General features: G+C 39.0%; 1 protein-coding gene across 2 annotated transcripts in view; it reads left to right on the top strand.

Moving 5' to 3' along the window:
• Nucleotides 1-1,550: 1,550 nt before the first annotated feature.
• Nucleotides 1,551-22,478, top strand: part of LOC149142971 (uncharacterized) — a 36,027-nt gene continuing 15,099 nt past the window's right edge. The window contains exons 1-3 of one of the 2 annotated variants that reach the window (XM_089446299.1): nucleotides 1,552-3,814; nucleotides 3,943-3,995; nucleotides 4,078-4,096. In XM_089446299.1, the coding sequence (XP_089302425.1) occupies nucleotides 1,843-3,814; nucleotides 3,943-3,995; nucleotides 4,078-4,080 (2,028 nt within the window). In that variant the 5' untranslated portion in view covers nucleotides 1,552-1,842 and the 3' untranslated portion in view covers nucleotides 4,081-4,096. Of the gene's footprint in view, nucleotides 3,815-3,942; nucleotides 3,996-4,077; nucleotides 4,097-22,478 lie in introns of those variants that run through there. The other variant, XM_089446298.1, reaches the window with a different exon arrangement.

Raw genomic sequence — 22,478 nt, 5'->3', positions numbered from 1 at the left:
AGGTGGTTACAATCTAGTCTAATTAGAGCATCTTGTAAATATAAACTTATAGAAACATTCTAACTGTGCTAGACCTCGACATATAACTACATGAGAAGACAAAAACACTGCAAGAAAAAACCAATGAGTCATAGCAACTATTGGGAAAAATCTCTAGACATTTGTGTTGGCTAGGTCACTACCCTCATTCAAGGAGAAGGAGATGTTGGCTTATCATTTGGCTAGAATGGTAAGCTTGCGGTTTGTATTGTCCATTTTTTTCTCCAGCTTTATTAATCAGATAGAATTATCTTGTTAAGTCCTCTTGTTTGCAATATCCAAATAACATTTAATCTTATGCTAACTTCCTGCCATAAAAATGACTAGAGCTCATATAATGGCCCAAATATAATGGGAGCGGTAGAGTTCATGCAATGCCCCAAACATAATGGGAGCGGTACTGACATAATATAACCCGAGAGATAAAATAAGATAATTATATTTGTGTTGAACTATTGACCACAAAGTAGGTCAAAGGCACTGTTGGGTATAATGATGTCCATACAAAGCGGGAGAACCAAATGGTCTCCTATAAAAGATACAATGCATGAAGTAAACTAGCATTTGGCCTTGACGGAGAAGATCCATGAGCTAATAGGTTTGAAGATCAAATCCATCTTTCCTAACATCCAAGGATGAATGAAGAAAACTGAAGAAACTCAACAAAGTGTGTTGGCCCGATGAAGAACAAGTGGAAAGTGTGAACTGTCCACTAAATCGTTGCTTGGGGGAGTTTACTCGCTGCTGAGGTCTAGAGTACTTAGTCTGTCTCCTAGAAATAGATCTGAGAGGTATATGCTGCTGAGATCTCGTGTGGCGGGGTGAAATCCAACAAATCCTCACTGATCTGGAGTCTAGATATATACTGATATCCATCGGTGTTTTAATGCCCCTCTAAAAATAGAAACCCCTCCTAAATTAATAATTAAAATTAAAATAAACTTAAAAGTAATATTTTTGAAATATTTAATTATGCATCATATAAATTTTTACACCTCACCCACTTAAAAGGTAGAATCTACCTTTCAACCGAAAACAATAAAGGAAGATATTTTAACGCGATTATATTGATGATTGGCAAAGCTTTTAACTGTGTACGTGAAAGAATTGGGTCAGACCTAGCTAGGTCATGGCTTTTATGGAAGAATCCAGTTTCTCCTAGTATGGTCAAACGCAGGGTAAAGGCTTAAACGTCAAATGACATTATTTCCCTTCTTAACCTGAGTGTTGATGTCTAGTTTGCGATTAATCTGGGTGTGGATAAGTCGTGTACCAGACAAGAGGATTCATATGATTTTGGCAAATCATGTCGACGATTACAAACACTAACTGACTTCATTAGCCATTTTAACCCAGTTTGGTTGTGATGAACTATAAGAGTATAAGAGTAGGACTCCGTGTCATCTTAACACCAGGTGTTCAAGCATTGAAGAATTTCACGCAAAATTATCAGCAACACGCATTTTTTGACCAATCGGATCTGCAATCTCCATGACATTAAAGTGTATCAGTTTCTGACAACACATAGTAAGCAAGTGTTGGATACATGTCGCTTTGCGCTCGGTTTTATGTGGACGAGATGATAAGAGGTCCCAGGAACAAATCCTCATGTCGTCATTAACCTATTTGTGCTGGAGGCTAGCGGATTAGAGCTCACCGCAGCACGAAAATCAAGTTCTTTAACGCTCTTAATTGGCAGGTGGGTCGTGGAGCATGGGCGAGTGCAGAGAACAGAGATTTCAGGCAGCGGCTTGAACAGAACCGAATTTCAGAGAGCAGTGCAGGTAAAAGGTAAGCAAACATATGCAGTCCTTTGGCACTTCCACTAGGCTTATTAGAGGTAGCGATGTTGTGAGGTTTGACGAATTGGGTAGGAGTAGTAGTGCAATGGGCAGCAAGGGCTTGCAGTCTTCGTGGGTTCAAAGGCTGAGGCCTGGTGGCCATTCTCTTAAGCTCAGAGAGATCAAAGGGACGTGGACAGGATTGAATAAGTCCCATGGCGATAGAAATGGGGCGGAGTTTTGTGGAAAGGGTCTCCCTGTTCGCCTGACTGAAGGGTCGACTAGTACTCCTTCCGGGGGAAATAACGTCGGCGATACTGACATTGAAGGGGAGTGCAGGTATGCAATCTATCCACAGATTCTTCCTAGGGTTGAGTCTGTCATTGGGAACCCTGTAAAGGCGCAGCAGCAAGCCCCCAGAGCCTCTTCATCATCTACAAACAATGTTAATCTGGTTACAGAGACACATGTGATTGCTGGATTTGGGCCTTTCCAGGTCAGGACAAGGTCCGTGATCGCGCTCAAGCCCTCCGAGTCATCTGCCAAGAAGCCTGGGACGGCATTGAAGGGCAAGCAAGCGTTAGCTCCAGCTCTTGCTGACCATTGGGAGCGGTACTTTTGCAGTGAACAGAAAGAAGAGACCATTGAACAGACGCCTAGATTAGGAAATTTAGGAACGGAGAAGTGGGAAATTAGATCCAGAATGCTAAAAGACAGCGAGGGAGGGCATGAATTTGGAGGAGGGCTCTTGAGTCCCGCCCCTGTGGCCTCTTCTTACGTGTATGCAAATTGTGAACATCAGACAACGATGGATGATTGTGTGAAGCAGCCCGGCTTGGCTTCCGAGTCACCCTGCAAGGCTAACCATTCTATGCATGAGGAGGGAAAGCTGAATGAGTTGCAGTGGCAAGAATCACAGCAGCGGCACCTTGGAAACAACATGTGGGATGTAGGTTCGTACAGGGAGATTGTGGCGTCAAATAGAGATCACAATGTCCGTGGAAAACAGAAGGAAATGGATGATCTCAATGTCCGTGGAAAACAGAAGGAAATGGATGATCACAATGTCCGTGGAAAACAGAAGGAAATGGGTGATCTCAATGTCCGTGGAAAACAGAAGGAAATGGATGATCAAAATGTCCGTGGAAAACAGAAGGAAATGGATGATCAAAATGTCCGTGGAAAACAGAAGGAAATGGATGGAAATAGATTGAAAAGTCCTCAAATGGCATTTGCGAATTCCGTTCCCATAAGAAATAGGATTGATATTGAATCTGTACAATATGCAACTCACAGTAGTTTGCCCTCATTGTCGCCGGTTTTCAATATTGCCAAGCAGATTCCAGCCATGGAAAACTGCAGCAACCATTGCTTTGTAGACCAGCAGGCAATTTGGATGCAGGGGTGCAAATCATTTCCTAATGTGAAAAACAGTGCGCTAGAGGTGGGGAATATTGGAACAGAAAATTGTTTTGAGTCTTCGTTCTTGACACCGTTAGTTGGACCTCGCAGATATGGAATTGCTCAGGAACTAGGGAGATTTGAGAGCATGGAACTGCAGCCTTTTAAAACTCCAAAGTACTTATCCCCTGGAAATCAGATAGATGAGATAATACCATCAGATAACTCCTCTGCAGCTGTACGCTTGGCGAGTGATGTATGGGCAGACACGCTTAACAGACGTAATGACCCAAAAAGGTCGAGTGAGTTTCATATTCATTCAGGGAGAAGATCTACTTTCACTAAAAATGATGCTGCTTACGATAGGCCTAGAAGGCAACAATGCTACCTGGAGCCCGAGTCGCAATCGTCTCACTATTCTAATTGTCCGGTGCCTGACGAAGAAGAAATATCAACAAAAGCCGAAAATGGAGATGTTAGATTTTCAAAGCAAGCTGCGATAGCAAGCGATGGTTGGTCAGATGTCAAAGGCAAAAGCTCAAGCTTAGAAAAACCGTTTAGAGAGCAAAGTCACGAGAGGGAATCTGTTGGAGGTAATACATGCTGGACAGTTGGCACGCGTATATCCATCGTTAGTAATTTTGAATTCATCAATGCATGTGTTGTCTGCTATTACTCGAGGCTAGATTTATACATATCTTGTCTTTCATTCTATCTGCAGGTGTGGCATCCCAATACAAGTTCAATGATGATGCTATTAATCGAACTTTTCAGGTTGGTGAACTAATGTATTTTCAAACTTAAGTTGTATACAGAGCTTGTCTACCTTTGAGTCTCACACACATGCACTCATCAGTGAATAGAGGATTCTTGACACTGTGGCCCTATCAAGTATTCGTGCTTCCAATGTTGTTCTGGTCAGGAGTGCCTCTAACTTTCCTACATTATCAAACCATTTAAGAGTATCTCAAAACCAGTCAAGAAAAGAGCCAAAGGCTTGCCATTGGAAGTGATATCTGGAATTTAATGAAAGCGCAAAGTCAGTGTACTGAGCATGATTTATGCATTGTTAATACGATATCTAGCTTCTAGTGTTCAAGTGATTGGGCAGTGGGAATGGACCAAGATAAATAGTGTTCCTAGGATTAAATTAAAGGAATGTCAAGCCTCTGGAACATTTCCTAGATTATTGATTTTCTCACATAAGCAAACGAAACATAACCAACATAGATCCATGTTATCCCCGGATCTATCAGATGTTGAAACTTGATAGGGATCAATCCTTTGAGCTGTAAATTTTTTGATCATGTAAGATGGATCTAAGCTGGTTGTAATCTCACTCAACACAGTATAACTCAGTAGTAGATCTCAGAACTCAAAAATTATGCAGATATGGATATGTGAAAATATAGTTTTTGATTATTGTCAAGCTAGCTAGCTAACTAACTAACTACACACACATATACGTATTGTAACATTATTTTTATATAACATATCATATTTATAGTAATTTTATCTATGTCTAATGGTATCTCTCTTTATATATGCATATATATATATATATATATCATTATTTTATGTAAATATCATATATACAGTATTTCTATTTATGTCATATATATATAGAGAGATACCATTACTCATAAATAGAAATATTGTAGATATGATATTTACATAAAAATACTATTTTTTTTTTGGTTTAAATCGTGGGAACCATAAAAATAATGTTACTATAGAAATAGTTTTATTTTTGTTTGTATATATTATATAGTATTACGATGTTTATTATAAGAATTATATCCTCTTTGAACCCGAATGTGATGATGTAAGTATTATCCATGTATGCGACAACATCTCTATCGCAGTGGGCTATAGAGTCTAACACCATTTCGCATGACAGGTTTATTGTTGATGCTAAGTGGTTACTTTGAATATGTAGTTAATGATTCTGAAAATTTGAACAACACAGATAGATGAAATGCAGTTCTAAGGATATAGTTGATTATACCCTGGCCCTAAACACATGGCTGCCAGGCTGGTATATCTAGGTTTGCAGCAGTAAAGTTCAAAGACATGGTTGTTTTGAAATGATTCAAGATCCTTTTTTCAAAGAAGACAAAATATATTATAAAGTCTAAAGCAATAAAATCCTTGAATTCCCATATTTATAATGGGAGACAACGGAGAAAGGCTATGTTACAATATACACCATTTCCATATCGGGCACAAGGAATTCATGTTCCGTTTCTCTAATGGCTGTAGTGATGTATACGGTTGTCATTGATACATGAAGAGACAGTTCACATTTTGGTGCACTCATAAACAACTAGTTAACAATTAGTTATCTAGGGGTTTCTCCTTTTGTAAAAGAGGCTCAGTGAACCATGCATATTACGAGCCTGATAGTAATTATTATAGGTTATCATTAAGATTGTTAGAGTTTGTTATATTTTAATGTCTCGGGGACATGATCAACTTTGATTACGGTCATCTCCCATATATCGCATGTTGCCTGTAAGAGGGATGATTAATAGAGGTAATGTGTGTTATTCGATCCCTTTTTGAGCAATTTATTTTTCCTATCTTTTCTATTTGGCATACAGTCCATCTGGGCTGTATCATTTTATATTATACTCTAGACCATTCAGTCTGCGGACATCAAACTTTTTTGGGGATAACAAAGGGATTCCATACCTCACTATTCAAGCTTTTGCAGCCTCAAGGGGATCTGCTTCCTCAACATTCAGGATTTTGTAGCCTAAGGGATCTGGTTACTCCTTATTCAAGCCTCTGGAGCCTCAAGGGATCCACGCCCTCAAAATTCAGGCTCTGTAGCCTCAATAGAACCTCTCCTCAACAATCAGGCTTCCACAGCCTCAATGGATCCAATTTTTCAAAAGTATTGTGCAAAGTTAAATCAAAAGCAACTTAATTTCTGATATTTGTGTTTCTAGCTTACAAAGTAGAACGATTTTTTTATCCCTGTTCCAGCCAGTAGCTCTGTTCAGTTTTGGGATCTTCAGTAAGGTTTTTTCATGTGATGCCTTGCTTGGTGTGATGGACCCATTCCAATGCTTTGCCGCTAGTGCCCTCCCCTTGGTTCCCTCACTTGTACAATGTATGTGTGGTTCATATCAGCTTCACTCCTTATACAGCCAATGTGTCGTCCAACTTCATGATATCTTCATACACATTGATCACACCAATATTTAGGAGATCCTACTTCATCTTAAATGCCTCCTGGAGATCCTCGTGCACAATCTGCTCTCATCCAGTGCATCTGGTCACCTTGACACCCGAGCCTCTATTGACTTCCCAAATAATTGGTGCCAACAACTAACTCAGACTCTTTTCCCCATTCAGCTCAAAGTTGCAGAATACATCACTCACATTACAACACCAAAGTCGATATATTCTTTGAAATGTTGCAGTCTTTGTGAACAAATGGAACCTGCAGAACCAAGGCAAGAAAACAATCGAGCATCCTACAATGTTGTGATGATTCAATTAGTTGAAAATATCATGAAGCAGGAAATTGATAACCTACTACATGCACTGGAAGGACTTAGTGGAAGGCTTTAACTCATGGACTTCACTACTTGACATTTGGAGACTTCAGTGGGAGAGTTGCAAATGTTTACAAAAAATAATCATGGAGCAACTAATGACAAGTTTTGATTGTTGGAGAAACATATCAAAGAGGTACAAACCAGTGTTCATATTCTCAAAAATGAGCAAGAAATTGCAAAGGCTCATTCACAAATCATTTTTGTTTCTTCTTCTCTGCCACTTCACGAGAAAATCCCTCTTGGAATTTCTCCATCTATAGGAGCACAATAACTACATCCCTCAACACCAATAGTGCGAAAAGCACCTTCTTACCAATCCTTAGTGTCACAATTTGCAACTACACCTTGCCAGTACCAAGACCCCTTGTAACTTTAGTAAGTGCCTCCTCCTTTTGTGCCATCTTTACCATACTCCAAGTAGTGCCAACCATTGCATTCTTCTATGTCATGTTCCTTTTTCTGGTTTCCCTTATGGCGTGGTCAGGATGAACTTCCAGGGTTGGAGACAGCTAGGTCATAGGAGCAGGTTTACTCCTTCAAGAGGACCAGGGGCTTCTGGAGGGGATTTATGAGATTGTGAGGAGTTTATTTCGGATCTGATGGCATTTGATTGGCATATTCCATCATCCGTGCAACTTGCCTTTTGTTCCATTGCATTCCGTCAAATTTTGGAAAATGGGGTTATTATTGAGCCCAACCCAATTAATTACGCTTAAGGTGACATTCCAGGAGGAATAATTGATGGAACACCTTAGTGTAATAGCTCGTTGGCACCAGAACAAGATCTACAGGATGACATGGTGGGAAGTGACTTTTAATGGCCCGAGGAGGGATCGTGGTCGATTTAACTTTTTCCCAAATTGAAAAGGTATTTTAATTAAATAAAAGGAGGGAAAAATGTACTAAGTGTTGGAAATATTGACCAGGGGGGTGAACTAGTATTTCTTAGCAATTAGCACTTTATTGATTTTTTTTTTCAGAGCATTAGCTAATCTTCAGTTATTATAATTATTTAGTGAAAGCAGTAAACAACAATGTAAAATATAAAGATTGTAGGCACAGGATTTTTAGGTGGAAAACCCCCTCTGGGTCAAAAACCACTGAACACTTTTCTAATAAGTTCTTTAATCTCCAACCCCAACTTAAAAGAAAGCTACAACTATATAAAACTCTAGAAAAACATTCTTCTCCAGCTCCAACTGGATGGATGCCCCAACACCCTGGTTTTATCAGCAGCGAACTGAAAGGATGCCCCAACACCCTAGTGAGCCACAACTCACCCTAGCACCAGCCTACCACCCTGAAGTGTTTACAGACCCCAACCTGAAGGTGACTTCATTCACCAGCCTAGCACCGCCCTATTACCTTATAAAGACAAAAATAAAATATAGAAATTGTGGACTCCTGTACTAGGGACAATGGTCCACTTACAATGATTTTAAATGATTTTATTTGACAGATCAACAACACTAGGACCTATATCCTTATCTCGACAGACACTGACAATAACACTGACTCTCCTCAACAATGCTTTTACAACTCTTAGGCAACTTGTCTCTTTACAAAATATGGGTTCCCGTACTAGGGATAATGGCCCAGTTACAATGTTTTCTTGAACCAGGTCAACGCACATCTAGAAGATGATCCAAACTGCTATCCATTGATCTTCATACAATGAAACCCATCCAAACACTATCATATAGGTATGAGAACCTTCATGTAGAGTGTCACTTCCATACAACTATCTTAGATTGCATGACTTCTCATTGAATTACTGTCATATGTAGGTTATTTGACAAATTTTTACTTGGATCATCATCAAATCACTGTGGCTACAAGTCCCAGACTTATAATTGAACCATAATTTCTGAGTCATAGTTCTATGCCTGCTTGATTTAGCCAAATAGACGTCCTTTATATCATCCTCCTCCCATGTCTGCCCATTTATAACACGTATTAAGGTCCTGGCGACCATGTGACCCAAAGAATAAGTGCAAGATACCAACCATCGCATCACCGTGATGCCAAGTCATAACATTTGACACATTAGATTCTGATGCTCGATGCTAAATAATTGACACATCAGACGACCTTAATAAAATACGTGAGATTGTGATGCGACTACGTTGTGATAAACAATCCCACTAGATTCATGTGCCATGTCACAATAAGAGTGGAGAGTGGCCATTACAGACTAAGATGAAGTGAGTGCTAGTTCCGAGTCCTTCCTCATAATGCTTGATATATAATAGCTGTAATTAAAGCCACTTAGATCGAGCTAGTGCAGAGTAAGTCGAATTTTAACTACCATCGTTGAACCATACGTAAAAGTCCTATTTCTTTATACATAACTCAGAGTCATTCAAGTGTGATCAGTAGATTTTGGTGCAAGCAATACACAGAGAAGCCATCGTAGAGAGTTCATACAATGCAAGCCTCATATCAAATGAATGTTACTGTTATAGTAAGTGTGATCGACTTGTAAGTCACATACAGGAATTCAACGAGTTATACTTTGTTACTGAGGCATCACAATGTGACGTTGACATGTATAGATTGATGCCATTGTATGAACCTACTATCGTGTCATGATACAAGGATAAATGAGCCCAACCAAGCCACTATAACCCATATATACAATCCATAGCTAAATAGATAAACGAGCAGCAGTTATATAAAATGCGAGTCATCATATACTATATATGCCATTGTTTAAACGATGCCATTTTTCAGTGCTCCTCGTTGTGAGCCACAAAAACAACGATTTATATATGATCCATGAATACCAAATCTCTATACCTATCCGAACCACGGTGTATACAACGAGCCTTGTGCCTTAGGGTAGTGACCACATATGATATAACGAGCCATTCAAAACAAGCCATAGATTATAATGCTTTTCAACTGTAAATTTCTTGTATTGCATTTTTGCCATAGAGTCCATATTTTCTGTGGATCGGATCTTTTAGGGTTATCGCAAAGTTATGCTAGTCATGGTGAATTATAAAAGCGAGCCTTCAACCATACGAACGAGCCACTGTGAGGACAATGCGGACCATAGAATCACAGACCCAAATTTTTTAGAGAGCCACCGAATATGAGATTTAAGTCATAGTCACGTGATGCTTAATACTTCGATGCCAACAAAGTGATCTTCTAGCCTCCTTAATCAAACTCAGCTCTGATACCATATTGGAAATCAGGAGGCTTTGTATATTAATTTAGATTTCCTTTTCAATAGTAATTGCTTGTGAATTTAGATGGCTTCTTGTTAATTTTTATTCTGATTCATTCATCCAACAATTACCATAACATGAACATGAAGATCACATAAAAAAAAGAACACAAGATATAGGCTCCAAGCCAGGGCAAAAACCTTTCCAAGGGAAAACCCAGAATTTTTTTTTTCTTATAGAATCAGATCAAAATTGAGACATCCAAGACCCATGATCACAGAAAACTTCCACCTTTAGATGCCAAGCCAAACCTTCCTTCTTCCCAACAGATCTGTCAACAAGAGATCACCAGCAAGATATCTCTCATACTTTGGTTGTCCTTATCATCTCTATCCTTTCTGTGATATTTCAGACCAAAACCATCCAAGTGTGTGTCCAAATGAGCTCCATCTTCCCTCTATTTATATAGTTCAAAGGGGTGCGAATAGACATGTCCATTGGGGCAAGGCCGACTTGACATGTAGGCTGACTTGGCACCTAGAGGGGTTTTTGACCCAAAATTACATATTTGAATTTTTTCTTTTACAATAGGTCCAAATAGGACTTTGACTCTTTGACTCAAAAACCTAGAAGCATGAAGAACATGTTTGTCTAGAAAAATAATAATAATAATTTTTCTTTTTCTTTTCTTTTGCTTTTTACATAAAATACATAATGGTACAAATTATGAAGACCAAACTTAGTTACATTCTCCAACAATAAGATGACTGAACTAGGGCAACCAAACAGCTGTCCTATCCCTCCATGTAGGACAGACTTCTTGCTACTCTACTTCAGCACTTCCCTCCATGAATCTGTTCCCAAACTTCTTCACTTCAAGACAGCCCTCACAGCTGCACTTCTGTTCAGCACCTTGAGTGTTAGACTCAGCCCAATACACCACAGAAACAGCTCACATACCTTGAGGTTCTGTGGCCCTAACACAGTCAACAGACCTGGGCTTTTTAGGCCTTCTTTGGATGGCTCGGCATCCCTTCCTCCATGCACTGAACAGAGCTAAATAACCAGATTTCTGTGCTTCAATGTGGCTGTATCTGCATATAAGAAGCCCTAGCTAGGGCACGAAATCACAGAGAAATAAAATCCTGCGCACAAAACAGACTTAGTTGAGGCTGAAATCAAAGAGACATTTCTCCTTTAATCCTGTGCAAACATGGACTCCCAACAGACATAAGACAGACCTCTCTTGCACAAATCTCGTCCTCCTAAAGTCCTGCGGCCACCTGAGGTAATTCACACTTGTTTCTTGATCAGATCACTTGAGAGAATGTGCTTGGAATGATCCTCAACGAGCTCACATTTACTCCTTGTAGTGTTCTATGGTGGTCTCACATTCCACCAAGGGTCACACTACTTCATCAAAGCCGACCTAAGCAATCTTGCTTAAACACCAATTTCTCAAGGAGTAAATACTAAAATTCATTTCGTTAATCTTTCGCCACATCCTTGAAGCCCTAGGTGCCCCTTGGACCTTCAAGGGTGCCCCACATACTTTCAATGAATAAAATATCATTTTCTCCACTTGGTCTTGCGCCCACAACTTTGGGTACAAAACCCACTGCTTGGTTACACTGCCCACAGACCACTTTTGTGGGTCAACTCCTCACAAACCCAATACCCTAGGGTTTGTGGGATTACCTCCCAAGCTACACATTTCAACACTTCCTGCTCACACAGGAGGCTAATGAAAGGAAGAAACCAATCCAGAGAAAACATATATTAATAAACAGGCAGAAGCTAACCATGAGACTTACCAGAATACCTGAAATACACCACCATTTGATGCCTGGCCCTGCCATTATCCCACCACAAATGTACCAAAACACAGAACAAAATTCAATTGCCACAAACCAAGAGCGAATTCGCATGAAGAGGAGGGTGTTATGTGTCCTGGGATTGCCCATCCTAAAGCTTTGCGAACTTGTTAATTGCTGCTTCATGTTGAAATTAATGTGCATTGATACCCACTTTCTCATAAATATAGGGAATGACCATAAAGTCTTTAACCCCATTTTTTCCCAAGGTGCCAGGGTAATCTTAGTTTCTTGTTTAGCCCATTGATTGGCCTCCTCGTTCAAGTCCCTCTTGATATGGAAGGAGACTGTTACAAAAACCTTAATTTCTTGTTTGATCCTAGAGTTGATGTTTTCTAATTTTGATTCTTTGGGATTAGATTTACCTATCATTGTTTTAATGATGATCAATGGATCCCCAAAGACTTAGAGCTCTCTAATATTTGTCTCCTTGGTTAAAGACAGACTACACATGAGAGGTAAGCTTCAGCCAAATTGTTTGATAGATTACCTAAGCCCCAGGCATAAGAAATTATTGAAGTTTGAAGTTCCTATGGGATCATGGGAACAGTCAATTGTGGGTTGCTGCTTGCACATTATGCTAGAGATGTGAAAATATGAGGAATTCTCCAAACAAATCACTGTGTTATTGATTAAAAGCCAAGACAAACAACTTACGCGTAATATTGTACGAAAATGATGAAATTAAACTATAGTTAAAATAGCTGATTACTTTATTGTATAGAAATTTAAAAAAATTACAATTTCAATTGCTAATGATAATAGCTGATTGACCAGAAACTCTATAGACTGAGGTTTTATTTTGTTGCAACATGCCAAAATTGGATTCCATTGTAGGATATCAACGATGGATATCATCATGATATCATGAAGGATGACACAATTTTCTATTTAAAAAATTGAAAGTAAATGACATGGATGGGCTCCAGCTTGAGGAATCAGCAATACCTGATATAGTTATTGGCTCCATGAATTAAACATAAAATATAAGGCTATTGGAAAGAGTTAACCTGGACCCTAGTGGTTGTTGACGATTGGCATAAACAATAACTTATTATGGTTATTTGCCACTATGAATGCCCAGACCAAAAAATTGTTTGCTTGTTGAGTTTATTTAACAGCGGCTTTAGTACTCAATATGCTTGGGAACATTACCCAATTGATGAACTAAATCCACAAACCCAAAATGGATGTCCTTCAACCAGGAGTATCTACTATCAGATATTAGAGCAAGCTGGCATTGATTGAGGTTCATGCCAGGAAAGTAGACTGTTCCTATATTATGCATATTACAGAAGACATTGTAGCTTGTAACCGATAAATTGGCAGTCTCATTGACTCCTGAGCAATAGCATGTTTTAACAAATTAAGAGAAACTTTCATGGGTAATTATAACCAAAAGATTTAAAAATCTTCTGGAGGAGGCCTTAAGAATGTCATAGAAAATAAGAGGGGTGTCTTTCAAAAGCCATTATGTTAATTTTTGTCTCAGTAATATGTTCCCCAGATAAGCAGTTAAAGATGCTGTTTATACCAGTGATGACAATATTGCCGAGATTCGGAAATATCATGATACTTTCGGGGAGACGAGATATTGCCGAGGAAATATCGGTGATATCTCGGGAAAATATTGCTCTACGATGGCAAATATCGCCGGGCATAGGAAAAAATTCGCCACTGCGGCTAGAAAAGGATGAATTCATTTTTTTTCACTCATTTTGTTTTCTGATTGCTGGAGAAGGAACGGGAGAGCGTTGTGCTTGCTGCCAAGGAGGATTCGAGGGTTGAATAGCCATTATCGCCACCAACAACGAATATTTTGTTGATCAAAGATTGAAGAATAGTGAGACAATTTTCATTTCTTCCATTAACAAGTATGTTCAAATAAACCCCTATGTTAATGATTTTTTGATAGTTTTAGGGTTATTCTTGCTTGCCTATTTGCCTACAAACATTTTTCTTGTTTTTTGTTTTGTCTTTTTTTTTCACCCCATTTGCTATGATTTTCATGCCCATGAGCAATTGCAAGGGTTTTCTCCATATTTGGACAGCACAATCCATTTTTTTTTTTTAACTTTCAAATGCACCCTCTTATTGTCATTTATGATTTTTCATTGAATTCACATTGCAAATAATGTAGCAAAAAAATTATTTTGTAAAATGAGGTGGTTATTACTTATTAATTCCAAGTTTTTTTTGGTGCCCTACGTTTGAGTTAGCTCACTACAAAATTCAAATATGCCAAGAGCCTTGGACCCATTTTGGGAGTATGGGGAGCCTGATGGTGGGACAAATCGGGCATATCTATCATGCAAATTGTGTCGGACCAGGATGACAAGAGGGGTTACGCGATTGAAATACCATCTGGCTAGACTCACTGGACATGATGTTGGGATTTGTACAGTTTCTAGTCTGGGGTTTATACAAAAATCTCTTGAAGCAATTGATGACAAAGACAGAAAGAAGGAAGAGACAGAAAGAAACAAGGTTGAACGTGCAGGTAGATCTTTCGAGATTCTTCTGATTTTGACGCTGAGGGTAGTGGGAGGGGCTCCACAACATCACTTGCTACTGCTAGTGCGAGGTCATCATTTTTTGTTCCACGAACAGGACATGGAGCACAACCTGGCATAAAATCAATTGTTAAAAAAAAGGAGAAACAAGAAGCAGATAGAGTCATGGGGAGGTGTTTTTTCTAGAGCGACTTACCTCTCAACGTCACCAAAACCAATCCATTTTGGCAGCCAATGTGTGATGCTATTGTTGTTGTGGGCCCAGGGTACAAAAGTGCTACATATGAGGAGTTGCGTGAGCCAATTCTTCAAGCATAAAAGCAGGACATCAACTCTAGATTGGCGGAGTTGAAAAAAACATGGGAAGTTTCTAGATGCACAGTGATGTTTGATGGTTGGACAGGTAGGAAGGGTAGGACCCTTCTAAATTTCTCGGTACATTGTCCTAAAGGTACCATGTTTATTAAATCAGTGGATGCATAAGAACATATCAAAGATACAACAACGATATGTGAGTTGTTAGATGGGTTCATTCGGGAGATTGGTGTGCAGAATGTGGTGCAAGTCATAATACACTGATCCGTTAATGAAAAAGGTATTATATACTATGTGTGAATTCGCTTATGTTACTTAGTGCAACGGATCGAAAAGATTGCGAATAACATAAACACTTAAGCAAATTGAAAACACATTTAATACATCAACACAACCAAATTTAATAAAGGAGTTCACCAGACTTTCTGGCTACGTCTCCTAGTCCTTTCGCTTCCAGTGTTGACCTCTTTATTTTGTCTTCAAAACGTTGTTATAGGTATGAGCTCAAAAACAGAGTCTCAAACCAGAAAATGGACATCACCACCGCGTCTGGCTCGAAATTTCGAGTCAAACAAGTATAAACTCGACCATATTTGGCCATAGTGACTTCCAGACCCCCCTGAAAAGTCAAAAACCACCATACACTTGCAAAAACCGCCTTTCCGCTACGCAAAACCACCTTTACGTGTAAAAACCGCTTTGGAAAACCGCGCGCTCCTCGGTGGACTGTACCTGCAACTGGATTTTAAAAAGAATGGGCAGCGGCTTGTTGACAAGCCCGTGGGTTTGGCGTGTTGGCAAGCGCTTTGTTGTGAAGGCATATATAGTTTGGGAGGTCAACGGGTCGAAACCCCCGCCCGACACTCCAGCGTTTTATATCGCATGTAATATATATATCGTATATATTATACGATATGATATGGTTTGTTGTCGAGATTTATGTGGTTCATTTGATATGGTTCGGAACTATGGGTTAATACGTATAGCGACTATGGTGTAGTCCGGCGGTTATGATAACAACAAATGCTTAAGGGACCGACGGTCATGGGGTTGACCCTTTTCTGGCGGTCAGCAACCCGAAACAATAAATACCATATCATTCCTTCAGTTACCAAGGTTCAAACTGTACCCGATCGGTGCGCGGAATCCGGCAAAGTCTCAGTGTTTCCGGGAGGTCAGGGGTTCGATCCTCCCTGACCCCCAAAATTTTGGGATTGCATGCCAATATTGGGCAAATCTGGGCTGCTGCGTGTCAGCACTGGATTGGCCCATGTGAACCAATCAAAAACTACCATGTCACCTTCCCTGTGGATGTCATCCAAAACATGTGGCACATTCCTGGGACGACACGTGTCTTGCTGATGTAAGTGTTGACTGCTAACCATTGACCTATTTGACTTTGACTCCTTGGACTCCTTTGACCTTTTGACTTTTGCCCTAGTTTGCCTTGAAACTTTCACTAGCCTTAACTTCTTCATCCGAACTCGGATTTACGCGCCGTTTGCATTGTTGGAATCGTCTCGTCGAGCACTTTGACTTCATCCCACTTTCATCTGAATTTGAAGGCTTTGATATGGAGGCAAAACTAAATCCATTTTGGATCACAGACAATGCAACTAATTATGTGTCTGTCGACAAGATCCTTAAGGAGAGGCATTGCACATTGTTCTAGATTCTGTGTGCATCACATTTTCTCGATTCGCTGCTTGAGGATATGGGGAAACTCTCATTCATCAAGGAGGTGGTTGATATGGCTAGGAGCGTCCCCAAGTTTATTTATAACCATGCTTTTGTTCTTAGCCTCATGAGGAGGTTCACTAGAAACAAGGAGTTGCGGCGTCCTGCGATCACACGTTTTGCCACAAACTTTATTACTCTTCAGTCTTTGCTTCGATGTCAGTTCGAGTTGAAGCAAATGTTTGTGTTTGATGACTGGCGTAATTGTAGATACAACAAGAGACAGGACGGGAGAGCCATTGCAAAAATGGTGTACTCTGACACGTTTTGGCATGGAGTAGAAGAAGCATGCTTAGTTAGTGAACCTATAGTAAAGGTTTTGAGATTGGTAGATGGGGAGAAGCCTAAAATGGCCTATTTGTATGAGGCCATGGATAGGGCCAAGGAGACCATTCGTTCTTATTATGCAGACAAGGGTTCTGCCGGCCTTGATAGGCATATGATGTTATGGGATGTGATTGATAGTCAGTGGATAGGGATGCTTCATTGACCCATTCATGCAGCAACACTCTTTCTCAACTCCACATTTTCATTCAAATGCGGCTTTGAGGTGATGGAAGGGCTCCATTCCTGTATTCATAGGATGGTACCTAATCCTGAGCTTCGTAGCAAAATCAATCACGATATTCAGTTTTATCGGGATTGTGTTGGCCTATTTGGCTTTGATGACGCTATTAGGGAAAGGACCCTCTTCATGCCACATAAGTGACAAGTCATCACTCATTAAAAATTAGAATTTTCAATTTAGAATATCCTTACTTATAATTTTAGTTTTTTAAAATTCAATTATGTAACTTTTATTTGAAAGTTTAATTATGTTTTAAGTTTTTGAATTTTTTATTTCTTTATTTTGTTGTAGATATTTGGTGGCGAAGCTATCAAATTTGTACAAATTGGCCATAAGAATTTTTAGTCAGACATGTAGCTCTTCAGGGTGTGAGCGCAATTGGAGTGTATTTGAGAAAATACACGCAAAAAAGCGCAATAAGTATAACTTTGAGCTCCAGCCTTTAGTTGAGCAATTACACTTTTGTAATTTGTAATTTTTAATTTTTAATTTATGACCTTTAAGTGTCAACAGTCAAGAGTCAATACTCATTAGTTTTCTTGACACTCTTACAGGTTGAAGTTCGCACGCTTCAATGATTTAGTGTATGTGCATTACAATATCTGACTTAGAGTGAAGCAAATAGAAGCACCAATGGATCCAGATGCCATTTCCTTAGACAATATTGATGTATTGTCTCAATGGAGGGTGGAGTCTGAGGGGTCCATCTTGGAGGAGTCGCCTTTGTGGTTAGAGCTAGATGATCCATTAGAACAGGGGCAACGAGAGGAGGAGGACTCGGAGGAGGAGAACCACGAGGAGGAGGAGGAGGAGGAGGCTCCCAACATCAGCACCATCTGCCATAGATATAAGAGAGCACAGCTCCATACCTAGCACTCATTATTTGACATTAGGTGCAGAGGCAGGGCCAGGGCCTTCTACTACTAGGGGCAGGCTTGGCAAACAACCCATCATGTTTTCCCGTAAAGGGGGGAGAGGGCAGTGATTTCAAATAGATAACTGCTAGTTTTATTTGTTTTGCTACATATAACTCATGCATGAGATACTTTTATATATGTGATGTTATTTTGTATTGGTTCTCCACATTTGAGTCCTTGATTGGACAATTATCAGGGATCAACAGGATTTGGTAACGCCTTTGATGTATCATTTCTATTTGACATCATATATATTAGTGCTTTCTTCATATTTATGTGCCAATGTGTTTATTTCATGTTGTTATTGCTTTATATGTTTAAAAATCTGAAAAAGATGAATATAGTATGCATTTTTATGCTTGCTGATATTTGCCGATATTTTCGCTAATATTGTCGATAAGATGTTTTCTGGACCCTCGCCGATATTTTGTCGATATCGATATTTTCAACACTAGTTTATACTAAATAATAAATATTGAAAATATCTACTACATAAGCTCGAAAATGCTTGCTATTAATCCACATCCTTAACACAAGCAATCTTACTCAGCCATATGCCTTACAATGGATATGCCAGGACCAGATGCTGCTTGAGCACATAATATAATCTAGATTCCATACAATCTAGATATCATCTCCTTTTTTTGGTTTACTTTTTTTTGTTACAATAGTTACACCAAGAGGTTAAATACATTGGCAGAATCCTGCATAAGCCAAGGTTTGACTCTACACACACTCCAGCTTCATAGTTTTAACTTGAAACCAATCTCACTTGGCCTCACGACATACATTGGACAGTTTCAAAGAAGCACACACTTCAGAGTGGAATTTTCTTTTCTTAGTTACTTTCTATGTCACAGGGTTTGCTGAATTGGAATCTTGAGGTTCGAAATTCGACGAACTTCAATTTTTTTTTTCAAATTCGTTCAGGTTCGTCGAACCTCAAGGCTGAACCTTCATGAATTTAACCCATTCAAATTCGAGTTGTAAACCTCACCAAATTTCATCCTAGGAGGTTTTTTAACCTCATCACATTAGATGTGTTTCTAAACACGGATAATTAACAAAGTTATTCCTCAAGCTTAAACCCCAAAGTTGGGGTGGAATTTATTGACAAAGTCTTAGGTGAGTTCTAGTGTTATATTGAGTCTTTGTAAAAGTGGTTTGGGGATAATTTAAGCTATTTGGCTGAATTATTTTACTATAGATCACTTGGTCTACTAGATCATATTGTGTCGTAGAATTGGGTAATTATTTTGAGGGTCTATATGTATAGGTGTATTTTGTAATATCTGATGAAAAAAATATTTTAGTGCATGGTCTCTCATACTTAGATTAGACCCCAATGCTAAAATATTTGAGGGTGGGAAAAATAATTAATCCTCTCTTGTGTTAATTAACTAAATTTTCTGGCTAAATTAGAATAAAATCTTAAGCCAAAAAATCAATTAATTTAGAGTCGAAAATTAATTTTAGATTTTCTCCAAGTGGAAAATGACCAAAAAATTCGTGGGTAAAAAAGAAATCAATTTCTGGAGGTCCCCCACCAAGGCAAAAATAGAGTTTTTAAGGAAAATGAAGCCGTTGGACTTTGGTGGTTAAGTCAAAGTCGAAATTTTGAGGAAATTTATTAAAAAAAATTAATTTTTGGATTAATAAAAAATGGGTTTGAGAAATTCAAAAATTTCCTCAAAATAAATATTTTCGATGGCAAAGATTGAAAGATGATACAAATTATTATCAACGGTCAAAATTATTTTGACGGGGATCAAACCAACTAGCTGTTATTTTCCACTTGGAGGATTTCTCTATAAATTAAAGGCCATTTGCTTCTCAAATCAAAATGATTTTGAAGTAAATTTTAATGCTGGTATTGAGTTATTGCTCTGTTGGGAACGTTTGATGTCATAATAAAAATACTTTGGGGTTCAGTTCATGGTGTTCTTTGTCCATCGATTTGTGGTACGTGCTGGTTATGTGCTTTCCTATATTGTGCCAAATTTTTTATAAGCTTGTTATTTCATTTGTCAGTGATAAAAGAATTCTATTGGTAAAATCTGGTTTTATCTTAGGTAATCTGATTCACCATATGACTAACAAGTCCGCTTGAGGAAATATATAGAGATTTGCAGGTACACCGACCCTTGGGCTCCAAGTTCACAACTTTTGGAGAAGAGTTGACCTTGTTTGGGCTCTGGGAATTCTTATATGATTTTTTTACTTCGCTAAAGGCTGTGGTCAATACTCTAACTTTCGAAAATACATTGGTCCATTGTCATTATTCAAAAAATTATTTTTCTCAAATTTTTTTATTTTACAAGCATTGTATATTTGTAAACATTTTGTATATATAATTTTCTAACCCTTGTTTTGCAGCGATTGGGGTTTGGGGTTTATTTTGAATTTTGTATATATTTGCGGTTTTAGGGAAATTTTATTTTCATTTGTGCAGATAAGCTTCAAGGTGATCAAGAGAATTTTTGTTGGGGTTTTGAGCTAGATCTAGGCCCTTGAGGGTAATATCTAGTCTCAAATTTGATTTTGTAGGCTAAGCATTCAACATTTTCGCAACAAATTCGTGGAGAAAATTTTATTAAAATTTTTGTGAGTCGTCCAACCCTTGCCTCCTCTTCTTTAGCCCTAGCCAGCCCCTTCTAGGCTCTCTTACAGGCCTCAAATTTCCTTTTAGGGAGCCGTCTATCTCTCTAGAGGCCTTAGCCTCCTAGCGGCAGCCATTAGGGCTTGGCCATAACCTCTAATGGGCTTCTTCCCTTAGTCGCAGGACGAGAAAGGCTTGCGGTTTCCTTTTTTAGGGATTTTAGCCTTGGTCGTGTTACCGCTCAAACTAGCAGTGGACATAAAGGGGATCCCTAAAGGGCAAATGCTAGACCAAGGGCAACAAATGGAGACTTAGCCCACTGTCACCTTAGCTAAGGCTCCCTTCTATTTACAGAATTTCATCAATGGAAGGAGACCCGGTATATTATGGAGTCACCAATGAAGGATAAATCAATAAGTGGATATGGAGTGACCCAAATAATGCCTTTCCAGAAGAGGTTGAAGAATAGAGCTTGTTTGCTTTCTAAGCAAGGTACAATGTCTTTTAGGAGAGGAATGAGAGGATTCGAGGGTTACGTTTAGGGGATATGATTTGTGAAAGAGTTTCCCAATCCCCAAAATACTTATTGAAATTAGTATCGCGGATGGTTCTTGAAGAATTTTCTTTTCAAAGGAACGGGCCCACACGGGACCAAGTGGACCCGGTCTAGGGTAGGAGGAAAGAGTATGGAAACCAATGATGTTCTTACTTAGACAAGGTGGGGGAAAGGATCAAAGAAAGAATTTTCACTTAAAGGTGTTGAACTGATCCCATAAGGTTACTAGCCTTGGGGATACTAGAGCAAAATTTGATCTCAGAGCTAGTGCTTGGATTTTATCAGAACTCCATTGTTGGAATGGCCTCAAATTTGGAGGAGGTCTTGAGGAAACACTAGCGTAGGAGGGGCTAGGAGATCAAACTTTTTGGAGGGCTAGTTTGTTGGGAAAATGATGCCCTAGGTGACCCAAGTTTGGCTAGACCTAGGAAAAGGTGAAAGAAATTGGTTTAAGGTGACCACCTTTTGGTAGATCATTGCCTTAATCTTGGGAGAATGGAGTTTATGATGATTATGAGTGAGGACCTTTGGTTCTTGGTCAAGGAGGCCTCAAGACTACTTCGCTAGCCTTTTAGGTCAAAGAGACGCAATCTTGCAGCTTTTATACTTTGATGTGCAAAAGGTGATGGCTTGTCAAGATAAATTCATTGATAGAATTACCCCTATGAGATTTCATTCACATTACATGGTCCATACATTGAGAGATGCTATAATGAGGCAAAATTGCATAATTTAAGAAGTAAATGCATGCAACAATTAGCCCTAAAAATAGCAAAAATCCCAGTTCAATGTATATGACAAAGTAAAACAAGAATAACATTAAAATCATGTACATACATGTAATAAAATATATCCAACCATCCACAATTTGATAAGTGAGAAGCTCCAAGATAGGATAGACCAAATCCACACATCAAAGTTCATCCATAAAGCTCCAATTCATCTTCTAAGAAAAAGTGCGAAATTCTCAAGAGAGAGAAAAGATCCAATCCAAGGTGATGATGAGATATTGAACTCATCTCACTTGTATATATACACTAATGAGGATTTTGAATTAGCCTCCTTGGCCTACATAAGCCCCAAAAATAAAATAATGTTCTAATAATCTAACTTTTGGTGACAAGTCACCAAACTAGCTCATAAATGAAAGAATAAGCCTCTCAAGAGGTCAAATAATAATCTATGCATGTCGTAGGGTTCTTTAAGAGGCCTAATGATATATCCATGGGTGCCATAATGGAGTAGGACCCTCAAAAGTGATGGACAAGGGGTTGGTCCCTTGTTCTCCAAACATTAAACCTGTGGTGCTTTCAATGGGTGTGGGGGCACAACAATAACCTCATGGGTATCCAAATGAGTCGAAGATGCTTGTAGATCATCTGCAAGGGATGCCACATCGTCCTACAAGTCCTAGGTCAGCGGCCAAGTGCATG

The sequence above is a fragment of the Pinus tabuliformis genome, chromosome X, assembly GCF_031772625.1.
Source record: "Pinus tabuliformis cultivar Carrire ecotype Pingquan chromosome X, CPIR1, whole genome shotgun sequence".
NCBI classification, from domain to species: domain Eukaryota; kingdom Viridiplantae; phylum Streptophyta; class Pinopsida; order Pinales; family Pinaceae; genus Pinus; species Pinus tabuliformis.
The sequence above is the reverse complement of the archived record's forward strand: the minus strand, read 5'-3'. Positions and strand labels throughout refer to the sequence as shown.